We start from the raw sequence: 12,393 nt of genomic DNA, 5'->3' as shown, positions 1-12,393 counted from the left end.
TGTATTGTTATGTGAAAAAAAAAAAGCAAGCAGAATAGTCACTCTAGGAAGTGGAAATCATTTTGTGGAGGAGAGGTGAAATGATTAATGAGCCTTATCTAGTATTTTTTTAAAGATAAAACTATATTCAGCACTTTTTATTTATGCTTTTTATAATAGTAAATCTATTATTGACTAAATTGCTGAACTTTAATTTTCAGAGTGTATGATAAATGAAATCTGTAATCAAAACTTAACTACTTTCTCTACATTAGATCTACTTTAGGAGTTGTCTTTAAATTTATCATGTACTGCAATTGCATTACTGGCTTTGAGGCTTCTGCAATTTGCTTGAAGAACTTGGTAAAAATCTTATTTGGGTCACTGACCAGCCAAGTAGAGAGCTACAGTCACTGGCTAAAGGAAAGAAAGTCACATGTTGACTTTAGTCTTTGCTTTTTCTTCAAAAGCTGCATTGATGATAATTGTACTAGCTGCTTTATATCAAAACATAACCCAAATTGTGTTAATACATTACAAATTTATCTAACTGTACAAAGTCCCTTTTCAAGGCCTTTAATCCACAAACCAGCAATTCCCAACCAGGCTAGTGAGGTTTGAGCAGCACTCAAGTTTTGCATATTTAAATGCTTATAGTGGGGGTTACTTCTGTGCAAACCACAGCTGAACCAGAAAAAAAAGCTGTGATGTGGACTTGGTTATATTGGCAATAAAAGCTCATTTTGCTGGCATAGCTTGCTCAAAGGAACTTGTTTCAACTGTGCTGGTAAAATAGTTTTTATGCTGATCAAAAGCAGTGTTCCTAAAATAAGGGTTTGTAAATGTCGCTATATCTACAAATCCTTTCCAGTCTACAAAGGGCCAAAATGGAAGATTGGAAATTAATTTTTTTTAAGTTATTCTCTAGTAGAGTTTCAGAAGTTATTAACAACTGATGTAATATGGTATAAAGCAGTGTACTGAATTTTTAAAAGAGGAAAAAATCCTGTTACATATTGTTAATGCTTTGAAAACTTGTTTTAAATATTGTTGAAAATAAATATTTTTCAATAATTTCAATAAAATCTTTTTGTAAAGCTGGATTTGTAAAGCAGCATTTTGACTGTTGAGAATGTAAAATCAGGTGTACACAATTACTGCCTTGGAAGACAACCAAGTACAGGTCTGCAGCAAGATGGAAGTCTTCCCTCAGTGGTCCTGCTCTAGGTAAGACCTGCTGCCTGTTGGCTTGTTTTAGGAAAGGACTGAACATGCTTAGTTGTGTTCCTCCATTTCAGCAACAATTCATAGTCACATTTTGACTTGTGGCATGAAGTCACCATCATCAGCTGGTACTCTAGTGCTTTCTCTTGATATTGTCAGCTTTGTGCAGTCTGACCATAGACATTTAACCTCCTCATGCCTGCAGTCTGCCAGCTGTAGCATTTGTTGCATGTTTAGAAGACTGGGATGATAAATTGTTTTTTTTAATAGAAGTTTTGAGACCATCTGTGTAAATTTTCCTGACAAGCTGCAATGAGCTCTTTTGTAAACTTCTTGCAGTGTACAGGTACCTGCAAGTTAAAGGTGTATCTGAAGAGGAACATGATGACAATGTTCAGAGCACATGTGAACTGTAGTTCCAGACTCCTCCATACTCTGTAGAGGCTTTGTGCTGAAATCATGCTGCTGAAGTGAGAAATAATTATCCATGAGCAAACTGTGCTTATACTTTATTAAAAAAGCTAAAGGTTCCAATCAATAAAATACCAAACTTTTAAATTACAATATGAAAGGCTTATTTTAAGTCACCATTGTGTGTGAAATGGCACATTGGTTAGACACACTGCAGGAAGGCAGGAGATTACATTGTCTGGTGCTCATGTGTAGCTGGGATTTAGAAAAAAAAAACAAAATGGCAGTATTCTGAAGTCCAGGGAGCCATTCTGTTGGGGTTAACCCATCACAGCCATGGTGGAGATCAGGGCCTACAGCTGCCATCAAACCATCTTCAGGCTGGCCCCTCTGTTCAGCAGCAGATCTGAGTTGAGACGATGGTAGGGAAGTCTACTTCCAGACTCAGCAATAAAAGATGAGTGTACAAATTATTTTCATTATGTTTGTATATATCCAGAAAAAAAAAAAGCACTTATTAACAACATTCTCTACTCACATGCATATTGTGATCCTCCTGTGGTTACAAAGCAACATCAGGAAAACAAGGAGTGAGAGATGCATTGTCCTGTCAGCAAAACTCAGTGAATTGAGAGGATTACTGTTAATTTCCCGAGTGCACTTTGCTTTTTAAACTAAGTTACCAGCTGCACTGCTATAGCTCCCTAGCACAACACAAACCAAGGAATGTGTAGACATTTTTCTGAGCAGCTTCCCCTCCTCTGTGAAACTGACCCATTATCTTACATCCTGGAGGAGAGTCCCTTGATCAGAGCTTCCCCAGCTCTGACTTCACTCTTAAGAGCTGCAGCCAGAACACGAAGGGGGTGCTCAGGAGTCGATCCTTCCATAGGAAGAAAACACTGTGGGAAGAAACGGAGATCAGTCAGCGCCAATGCCCAGCAGCATTTATGTCCCTCATGTACAAGTAGGGTAAGATTTGTGGCTTTCTAGGTCCCTTTATTCTCTTTGTTATTAGAAGGCAGTTACAGAGCATGATAAAGAGAAAAAAATGACATGTCTTATCTAGAGGAGATTTTCCACACAGGTCTGTTTTTCTGGGTAGCAGCAATTCTTCCATAGGTTGGAAGCAACCTTGACTAATGTCAATTTTCTTCAAGGAGAGGTCATGTATGTTCCATCCAAGCTTCTGAGCTTTGTCAGGCCAGTGAATTCTGAGGCTGCAGTAGTGATTTGATGCCATTAGGGATCTGCCTTTTCTTGTGGCTATCCCTAACTGTTCTCTTGGCTCAACAAGCTCTCTGCTTCATTGTGACTGTGATACAATAAGCTACAACCTTCATAGTTAAATGAAGCTTTTAAAGTACTTACTTCTTTCTCTCAGCCCCTGCCCAAAGCTGCGGTAGACGTGGAACAGTGCCCAAAACAGAACAGATTTTATTGCAACAGAAATGCAAGAGCCAGTAATGAAAGCAGCTTCCAGAGTGTAAGAATTCCCTTTGCCCCACTCCCTTATCACCTGCAGGAAAATAGAGACATAAACCAATCAACACAAAACCCTGAAGCTATAAAGTGCAATCAAGCACTATGTTTCTGAAATAAACCTAAAGATAGTAGTTGGGAGGGGCAAAACCCGGTTACTTCTAAAACATCTTACTTTCCTGATTACATGATTCCCTGGCTACATACAGACTCTGGCTAAAATTCATTAAGCTGAAGTGATAAGGAAAGCAGACTTCATCAGGCCAAATGCTCTGGCACCACTGGAGACTTGTTGTGAAGGAGGGGAGGCATTTTTGAGGAGCTGTGTTATCTTGTACTGGAAGATTTTGCTGTATCTTTCTCTCATCATTCTGGACACTTTGCCAGTTGCAGAGACTTCCAGGGCCTTCCTAGGTCCCTCTAACTACTCAGTTCAACAGCAATATGATATAGTCCCTGTCTTGAAAAGTGGATCCTGGAGAGGTAGGGTGTGCCTGCTGCCCTCATTGATTCCAGCAGAAGCTGCCACAAAGGGGTATGCTCAGGAGTGAGGCACCATTTTTGGGCCCAAGGATCCAGTGAGGAAGAGAAAGCCTCTAGTCTTGCTCCCATTATCAAGCAAGTAAGTTTGCTGAATTACCGTGCAGAGCAGGTAGATGAGATAAACTACTTCAGGTACATTCTGACTCATAAAAATCCACACTAGAGGCTTCAGCTCTTTTAAAATCTGTAAAATAAGATGAGATATATACAGTTTTATAACAAGTTGCTAATACTCTATAAAGGCAAAGTTGATTTTTCTATAGCATCTCAACTGTTGGTCTAGCTGAGTTCTCAGCTGTAACTTTGCTCCCTACTTGCTTTCTCTACTTCTGTTTTTTAGCAGGAAATAGTCTCTTTTCCAGCAAGCTGTGATGTTAGTGAAATGAGAACTGGTGGTTTCATGGGCCTATCCTGACTGCTGATCTGAACCATCTCTGCATCTAAGCTGATGTACTTTTTCTGTGGGTACGCTCAGATTTTTCTATAACAAATTAATGTTTTGATAGCTCACACACTGAAAGCACCCTGTGACTTCTTTCTCCACCTTTGTTTCTACTATAGAGAATTAAAGTCACTGAGGACTAAAGTGTAGGAGGAGAAAGAGGATTTAACTGTCAGAAAAATTTTGTTTCACAATGAACCATTCATGATGGTTAATTTCTACCAGCAGGTAGCAACTTTCAGCAGTCCTGAACTGGAAGGGCAGGTCTAAACAAATGAAAGAAAAACAGTTGAGTCACTGGGAGTGAAAGCAGTGACTTTTGCCAATGCTGAGACAAGATTTGGTGCATCTGATCAACCACAGATTTCCCTCAAGACCAGTATTGATCTTTCTACAATGGTCAGTATATGAACCTCTACACTAGCACTAAGGGAATTGTCCCTCCCCTAAGGGATTTTGTCAGTTCTCTTCCACCTCTAGTACTGTCTCTGTTTTCTGTGGTGCTGCACAGTGCTCCTCTTAGGATAGGACCAAAAGGGAAAGGAAAAAAAAAAAAAAAAAGGCTGAGAACCAACAGGGAGGGGGAAAGAGAGAAATAGTCATTAACAGGGAAAAAAGAGAGAAAATAAATAATGGAGACAAGAAAAATAAAACCACAATGTAAATAGAAGAGTATATATATAAATAAAATAATAATTAATAAGCCCCTTGTGAACCCAGAAATTTGGGAGCATGGGTGTTAGCTGTGCTTTCAGGGATTGTGGTTGCCAGAAAGCACCGTTCCTCTTAGGATAGGAGGACCAAAAGGGAAAGGAAAAAAAAAAAAAAAGGCTGAGAACCAACAGGGAGGGGGAAAGAGAGAAATAGTCATTAACAGGGAAAAAAGAGAGAAAATAAATAATGGAGACAAGAAAAATAAAACCACAATGTAAATAGAAGGGTATATATATAAATAAAAGAATAATGAATAAGCCCCTTGTGAACCCAGAAATTTGGGAGCATGGGTGTTAGCTGTGCTTTCAGGGATTGTGGTTGCCAGAAAGCACCGTGTGTTCCCTTCTGTTATGCTCCTAATTTCTGATGGGTTATGGATGTCCCCATACCTTTCTTGCTTAACAACCTCACAGCAGGTGCTGTTTCTGAGAGCACCAAATAAAACCATGATATGTGTTTCTCTGCTGCTGCATCATCTGTCAGAAGCTGGTTCTGAAAAAACCTGTCGGAACAGGGTCAGGAAAAGCAGCTCCCCTTGTGCCCCCTCTGCCAAACTGCCTAAGACAGAGTCATTTTGACCTTGGATGCAAAGCCACCAGACTCCCATGAGATGTATCCACCTTTTCTAATTGGCTGTTGTGTTGCAAGTGAAATATAGAACTACAGTGTTTTGTCATTAATTTTACATTTGTCATTTCTTAGTTAGACAAGAGCCTGTTAATTTCTTCCAGTAAAGAAGTCAGTAATGTATCCAGACTGGGTAAAAAGTAGCTTTCAAGTAGTTCTAAAGCAGAGAGTTTTGAGCAAAGGGCAAGAATATGTACTTACCCCTAGAACGTTTACTGTAACTAGTTTAACTATTGAGAAACATGTTTGCTGTTGATGAAGGCATAAGGAATATAATGTGTGTTAAGACATGACACCATCTAACTAAAATGCCTCTTTTAATACCTAAAGGCAAATTGAGGAGAAGCAAAGAACTGGTAAGCTGTGAATGGCAACTGGTTGGATCAACTTTGTTCCTGATGGTGGGGAAAAAGTAGCTGACAGGTTTACACTTTTAATCCTAGCAGGAAAACAGACCTGGTTCTAATTGATCCCTTCTTCCCAAATCTGATACAATTTAACTGAAAGCAAAGAGCCTGTGCCTTACAAAGCTACATAAGGAGTTCCTAGGAGGAAACCAAGCTACAATATTGCTATCTGCATTCCTGAGTGTCACACTCACAGTTAGTCTTGTCTCCCCTTTTCCCTGCTGGATAAGCCACAACACTCCAAAGTCCAGGAGAAAGGTGAATCTGTGCAACTATTCACCTGAAGTTACTACAGTATTTTAAAAGCATAGTGCTTGGTGTTAACTTCATTTTAGCAAGGAAATAATTCAAACACTTGGAAAGCTGTATTCCAACTGCCAGAAATTTGTCTGACTGGCTAAAGCAAACACCCAAGGAGCCTAAAAAATACCTCAACAAACTCAAACCCACCTAAACTTCTTCGTGGTAATAAAAGACTCAGATATCTGATGTACTTTGGCCCTGATTCTGCAATCACCCTTGGAACAAAGCTCTCAAGATTTCAAAGGAAGCTCAGTCTGACTGACATGAAAAACAACCTTTCAAGTTCACAAATTCTTATCTTAACCTGAAAACTGTCACTTGCCTTTAAAGAAGCTGCCCTAGTAAAGGACCACTTGTCTTTTTGGTGTGGTTTCCTAAGGATATAAGCCCTATGCAGTCTGTATATCTATTTTCGTGACCTAACCTGGTCAGAGAGGTAGAAATATTGAAGACCCTGTGATCCCAGAGGTTTCAATAAAGTAGGTGATCAAGGACTGAGAATAAAAGAAAGTGCCTCAGAAAGGAATACTGATAGTGTGATGTGGTTTCATCCTGTGTGCTCAGCTAAGAAACACAGGTTTGTAAGAAGCCTGACTTATTGTTGGTGCTCTCATTATCTGCTGGGATTCATTCTGGCTCCCTTCCACTTAGCAGTATTACATGGAATGAGATGGCTCTGACTTCCCAGTCAGTGATAATTGCTCAGGGTGAGAACTTGCAGCCTCAGAAGTTAACTATTCTTGTCAAGTGTTGCTGTTAGCTCAGCACTTACTGCAATGATGCTAATGGTCACCTTCAGGCAGGCCCAAAGAGCCCCTGTTGCTGAGATGATGTTATGTAGAAGGGTGATCTCATGCAGGCTTATCAGCAGAATACACAAACAGAGCTGAAAGAGAAGAGGCAAAGATTTGGTAAAAATATTAGTTTGAGACCATACACAGCTCTAAAGGCTAACATTTTTCTCTAGCCAGTAAGGTGTGCTCCAGATCAAGATGAAGGTAATACAGGGTAGTATAGTAGTAAAGTAAGAATCAAGGGCAGTCTATGGAAATACAAACTCTTTCTAAGAGGACCCTGGGTTCACTTCACTTATCTGTAACTGCTGGTTGCTGTCTCACCCCAATTGCTCTGCTAGTTCAGGCTCCCCTCTCCCATCCCAGGAGCACTTTCTCAAATGTAGGAGACAGCTAGGATGGCTGAAAGCAAGAGACTGTAGGCTGTCAGTAATAATTTTGCTTGTTTTAGGAGGCTGTGTTGGGCTGGAGCTTTTGGATGAACTTGTTTTTATATACTTCCAAAATTAAGGTTCAGTTTTCCTTTTGGGCAGGACAATGAAAAAATAGATGTTGATTTATTTCTATGGATTTTAACTAAGCTCCCCTAGAGCAAAAACCTGGATGGATGATCACTATTAAGCTAATTGTCTCTAAAAGGTAAGATATAGGGAGGGTTGCTCTAGGGAGTTAACAGTTCAGTTCAGCTGGTTAATTCTAAGATATTCTCAAATGGAGGAAAAAAAGGGGGAGAGAGTTCTATACCTGTGCCTGAAGATCAAAGGTCAACATGGAAAAACAGAGGTTCAGCATGAAGTATTGGGACTGGAGGCTTTCTAGGGCACCACCCACTCGAAAGGCCATCATGCTTTGACTCTGGATGAGGATGATGGCACAGATCACATCAAAGGAACCAACCAAGAGGATCAGAATGAAGCGAGCCTGATGGGAAAGAGAAATAAGGATGTGACTGGCCAGGCCAAAACAGGGACAGTCTTTAACCTTACATCTTCCAACTGGTGCCCAAAGAATAAAGTAGTAAGGAGTACCAGGCTGCCTCTTAATAGCAATTTAAATAGACAACAATTAAAAAGAACAGTTTGCCACTTGAAGTGACCAAGACCAGGCCATGATTTTTGCCATTTGTTGCAACTGCTTGTTAATAACTGTAAGCTCACATCCTAAGGAAGGGGTTACAGTAATCCAAGTTACTTTTATAGTAGTAAAATAAGTCCTTAACAGTGCATCTTCTAGACCAGGCTTTACTTTGAGGTTCTTGTTTCATCCAGGAGCCAATGACTGGGATGCCTACCTGACAGAAATTTGCATCTCTTTGATGTCTGTTCCTTATTGACCCTAAACAACCCAGATTCTGTAGATAAGTAGGCAAATTCTGCTTTGCTGCATCTTCATTGCTTGGAGGCCATCCCTTCCATCAAAGAACAGGTTTTTTTAAGACTTCACAGCAAGGAACCTCCCTCTCATATTTGTGATAAATGTGTGATTGCAAAAGGGAAGGACTTCTGAGAAGCACAGCAAAGGGACGGAAGTTCAGCTAGAAATCATGGTATCACAGAGCATAAAATTCCCCTGTTACATTTTATTGTAATGAAATGCAAACAAGATAATCTGGAATGGCAGCACCTTCCCTAGCACATTGTATCTGTTTATTTCCTTGCAGCAAGTTATCATAACTCTCTTAAAAACACATCGCTGCATTTTATGGATGGAAATCTGAAGCAGAGTGGGTGAAGTGAAGGTTATTTTTTGTGGCAAGCCTGTGTCAGTAACATTATTCTATTTTTATGCTACTTTCAGCTACTACCATAAAGAAATCCATGGAATAGCTCTAAGAAACATATTTGCAGTTGTGGAGGTGCACATTTTGTTCCTTGATGGTAGGAATAATTCAGCCTGATTTCTCTCTGTTATCAGTGTCCTTATCACAGCTATCCTGCCTTTCTGAGATTTTCAAATCCAAGACATGGGGAAAAGCAAAGTTAATTAAAGCCATGAGACTAACCAGGAGTTTTGGCTTCTGCTCAGCAGAGAGAACAGTGAAGTTGACAATGGAACGAAGCATCACTAACAAGATGGAGAGGACAAAAACAATGAGCTCCTGGCGATTCTCTTGCAGGATTCCTCTGGTCACGTAGTACACACAGAACACTGGGAAGGAGAAGGAAAGGTCAGTTACCAAGTGAACACAGATTTTCAACATGTTTGATCCAGGTGACAAGATGGGAATATCAAGACTCCGGCTCCTCAGGCAAGAGTGTATCTTTATTCTTGCTAAGGAGCCTGAACCAGGCAGCTAAAATTGTACTCTGCCCTGTTTAGCTTACAAGAAATAAAACAATTAGTTAGATTTTTAAATTACTTGTGAAGTAACACTTTGACAATGGCAGCATATTAGCTGTCCAAATTGGCAGATGTGGTATGTTACTCTATTAATAGCATATTCAACATAATGTTGAATTGTATATTTTAATGAAATGAAGCAACATAATTTTTATTAAAGAACTGAAATTATATGCTGTTCCCAGTGAGAGTAATTCAAGTGACTAACAAGGAATTCACTGCTCATAAGACATACCTCTGCTGTATGATTTGTGTGGTTCTGACCACTACAAATGGCTTGTCTTAAACTGAGCTTTAGACAGACTGGATTCCTAACAATTTGGTTTGGTTGTGGAAATCCTGCAACATCCCACCCTGCAAATTACAGTCCAGAAAAGAACTGGTTCAAGAAATTTCTGAGTTATGTTTTTATAAAATACATCAAAACCCACCACTCAACACCACAGTTTGCTTTCACAGTTGAACACCACACATCTCTTCTGGCAAAAGCAGGCATCAGTGCTCTGTTCTTGCATAGGATGCTCCTGCAAACACTCCTTAATTCTTACCATAGACAAAGTAACAACAGATTTCTTTTTCCAGAGGGTTACTTCCTGGATTCGGCACATCAAATAATCTAGTTTTCCTAGGGACATGGGGACAAAGTGTTGTAGAAGTTTCCAAAGTAACATCATAACTTCAGTTCCCCTTAAACAAACCTTCTAGTGAATGAACTTCCTTTTTCACTTTTATGAACAGTGATTGAGAATACTGAAAATGCTTGGTAAATTACAAAGTGAATCGTGTGACATTTTTGCATGCTTATAACCTCAGAAAGACCTGGAAGATTTAAGACAGTACTTTCTTGTTTTGCAAATTCAGCTGCTAAATCAAAAGTCTGTACAAATAATTTGAGGACAAACAGTTCTGAGCATTAAATTAGAGTATATACACATCTCTGAAATAAAGGACATCCTCTCATTTTTTAGTGAGTATTTTTCAACAAATTTAATCCTCACCCCTCTTCAAAGTGTGTTAAAAATACAGGATTTTTCCTGGTTTAAACCAGAGGTTGGTGAGAGGTGTGCACTTCTTCCTCTGTGTTTTGCAGCACAGAATAGCAATTAGCATCAACAGAAGGCAGGAGGGGGAAAATAGATTAGCAAGCATGCTTTCAACTTACCCATTTATAACATCATGTGATTCATTTGGTTTATTATGAAGGTTCTTCATTTTTCTCTGCAGAACTAAACAGTGGTTGCTAACAAAAACAGTGTGACAGATTGGAGGCACCAATGGCCTGTTCTGACATTGCAATTTGTGCTGAGTCCTGTGTGAAAGGCTGCTAATCAAACCAGGGTTTGGGAATAAAAGTATTGTTTGTATGTGTCTAATTATAGAATCTGGAACAAATCTATTGTCTTTGTTCCATCTGGGTGGAAATCATAAGAGCTGGAAAGCAATGACTGCTTATGATTAGTGTGTCCTTGTACACAAGGTGTTACACCCACAGAGAGTCTCTGACACTTTTCTGGTCAGTGAGCTAACAGCCAAGTCCTGCTGATTGGAAAGGACTTCTAAAATACTTGCAGTTGCATTTATTTTCATGTTATATTTCATTTCTATTTAATAGAAACAGACCCAGGAATATGAACATAAGTTTCTACTGAGGTTCTAATTGGAAATATCCAAGGAGGTTTGGATTTTTCTTCCACCAGGGCAAATGTTAGGCCAAAAAAGAAAAAGAGCTTTAAAAAAAAAAATGAGGTCCTTATTTTCTTTTATTAAAATACTTCAGCAACATCCTTCCAGGAACTGAACACAGAGAGATGACTGAAGATTTTTTTCTTTCTGATCAAACTTTGTATGTTTGGTTTCTTGCAATGTAGGAAGGTGCCCTGAAACCAGTTGGACTTGGGTACAAACGTGGCTCATGCCAGGAGGTGTAGGTTCTGTGAGAAGCCTTGGAGTGTGGACACCTCTGAATTCCCCAGCAGATCATAGCACAGAGGTTAAACTGGGAAATGGTAAGATCTTTCTGGCCTAGCTGAACATCCAGTGTGTCATATCTGTATTCAGTATATCATATATATATATTCAATATTTATAAAGTGACAGCTGTTTGAAAGCAAAATCATCCCCACAGCTGCCTAATCAAACACCAGTCAGAAAGCAATTAACAGTGAAACTTCCTGAAACTGGAATCTTTTCCCACACTATTCACACATCAATGTGTTTTGGATGATACCACAACTCTTACTGACCTTTCTCCTAAAACACTTCTGGGAAAACAATGGCAAAAGCACCCAGCTTGGTAGTGCTAAACTCAGTTCTGTGGGTAACACATCAGGACAAATAGAGTGAAATAAGAAACTTCAGTTGCTGCTTGGTTACTACCTTAGGAAAAATGTTTTAAAATGCAAACAGGAGGTTTCTTACCAACTCCAACTAACTGAATAAGAGAAATGGTGAAATCCTCCTCAGTCTGTCGAACCAGTGTCTCTATGGTTAGCCCTATGACACTCAGCAGGGACAAAATGGTGACACAGAAGTAGATCTTCACAGGGAATGAGAGCTCTGAACAAGGTTTGATCTGTAAAGGAAGGAAATTTTTAAACACGTAATGCAGTAGCAACTAGTTGCTGCTCCTAAGAAGTGCATTAAACCCCGTTGGCTAAATGACACAAGTGCAGGGTTTTCCTTGGAAATAAAAAGGCAAAACACAGCACAACTGAACGCTGAGGGAGGGAGAAGTCTGGCTTTATTTTGTAATTCATCTCAGCCTAGATTTTTCTGGTTTACACCTCGAGTGTAAATGGTGGAGGCAGATAAACTGCACCACGCCAGCAACAAAATAAAATCAATAAAAAAACCCACTTTACTTCCCCGTGAAGGGACAAAATAAACTTCATCCGTGGGGCTGCAGAGTCACCTGGAGGTTGGGCTGGGCTGTGGCACCGCCTGGGCGCGACCCCGCGGGTCATTCCTCGGCGTGCGGGGTTTGGTTTTGGTTTGTTTGGATCGAATGGCTCTTTGAAAACCCGGGTTTATGTGACAACCAACGACTTAACCCAGCCAGCGCCGGAACCGGGGGCGGTGCTCCCGGCGGCGGGTGTACTCACGGGGCCGCAGGGCGTGGGGATGAGCT

At 40.0% G+C, this 12,393-nt stretch overlaps 1 protein-coding gene across 1 annotated transcript in view; it reads right to left on the bottom strand.

Moving 5' to 3' along the window:
• Window positions 1-2,205: 2,205 nt before the first annotated feature.
• Window positions 2,206-12,393, bottom strand: part of LOC104395568 — a 10,874-nt gene continuing 686 nt past the window's right edge. Inside the window, exons 2-9 of the mRNA XM_010005275.1 lie at window positions 12,368-12,391; window positions 11,685-11,838; window positions 8,929-9,074; window positions 7,671-7,847; window positions 6,905-7,018; window positions 3,737-3,823; window positions 2,986-3,133; window positions 2,206-2,516 (exon numbers count right to left, since the gene is read on the bottom strand). Coding sequence (XP_010003577.1) covers window positions 2,485-2,516; window positions 2,986-3,133; window positions 3,737-3,823; window positions 6,905-7,018; window positions 7,671-7,847; window positions 8,929-9,074; window positions 11,685-11,838; window positions 12,368-12,391 — 882 coding nt within the window. The 3' untranslated portion in view covers window positions 2,206-2,484. The remainder of the gene's footprint in view (window positions 2,517-2,985; window positions 3,134-3,736; window positions 3,824-6,904; window positions 7,019-7,670; window positions 7,848-8,928; window positions 9,075-11,684; window positions 11,839-12,367; window positions 12,392-12,393) is intronic.

The sequence above is a fragment of the Chaetura pelagica genome, unplaced genomic scaffold (assembly GCF_000747805.2).
Source record: "Chaetura pelagica isolate M959 unplaced genomic scaffold, ChaPel_1.0 scaffold159, whole genome shotgun sequence".
In the NCBI taxonomy this organism is placed as follows: domain Eukaryota; kingdom Metazoa; phylum Chordata; class Aves; order Apodiformes; family Apodidae; genus Chaetura; species Chaetura pelagica.
Note: the sequence above shows the minus strand (reverse complement) of the source record. Positions and strands in the feature narration are given on the sequence as shown.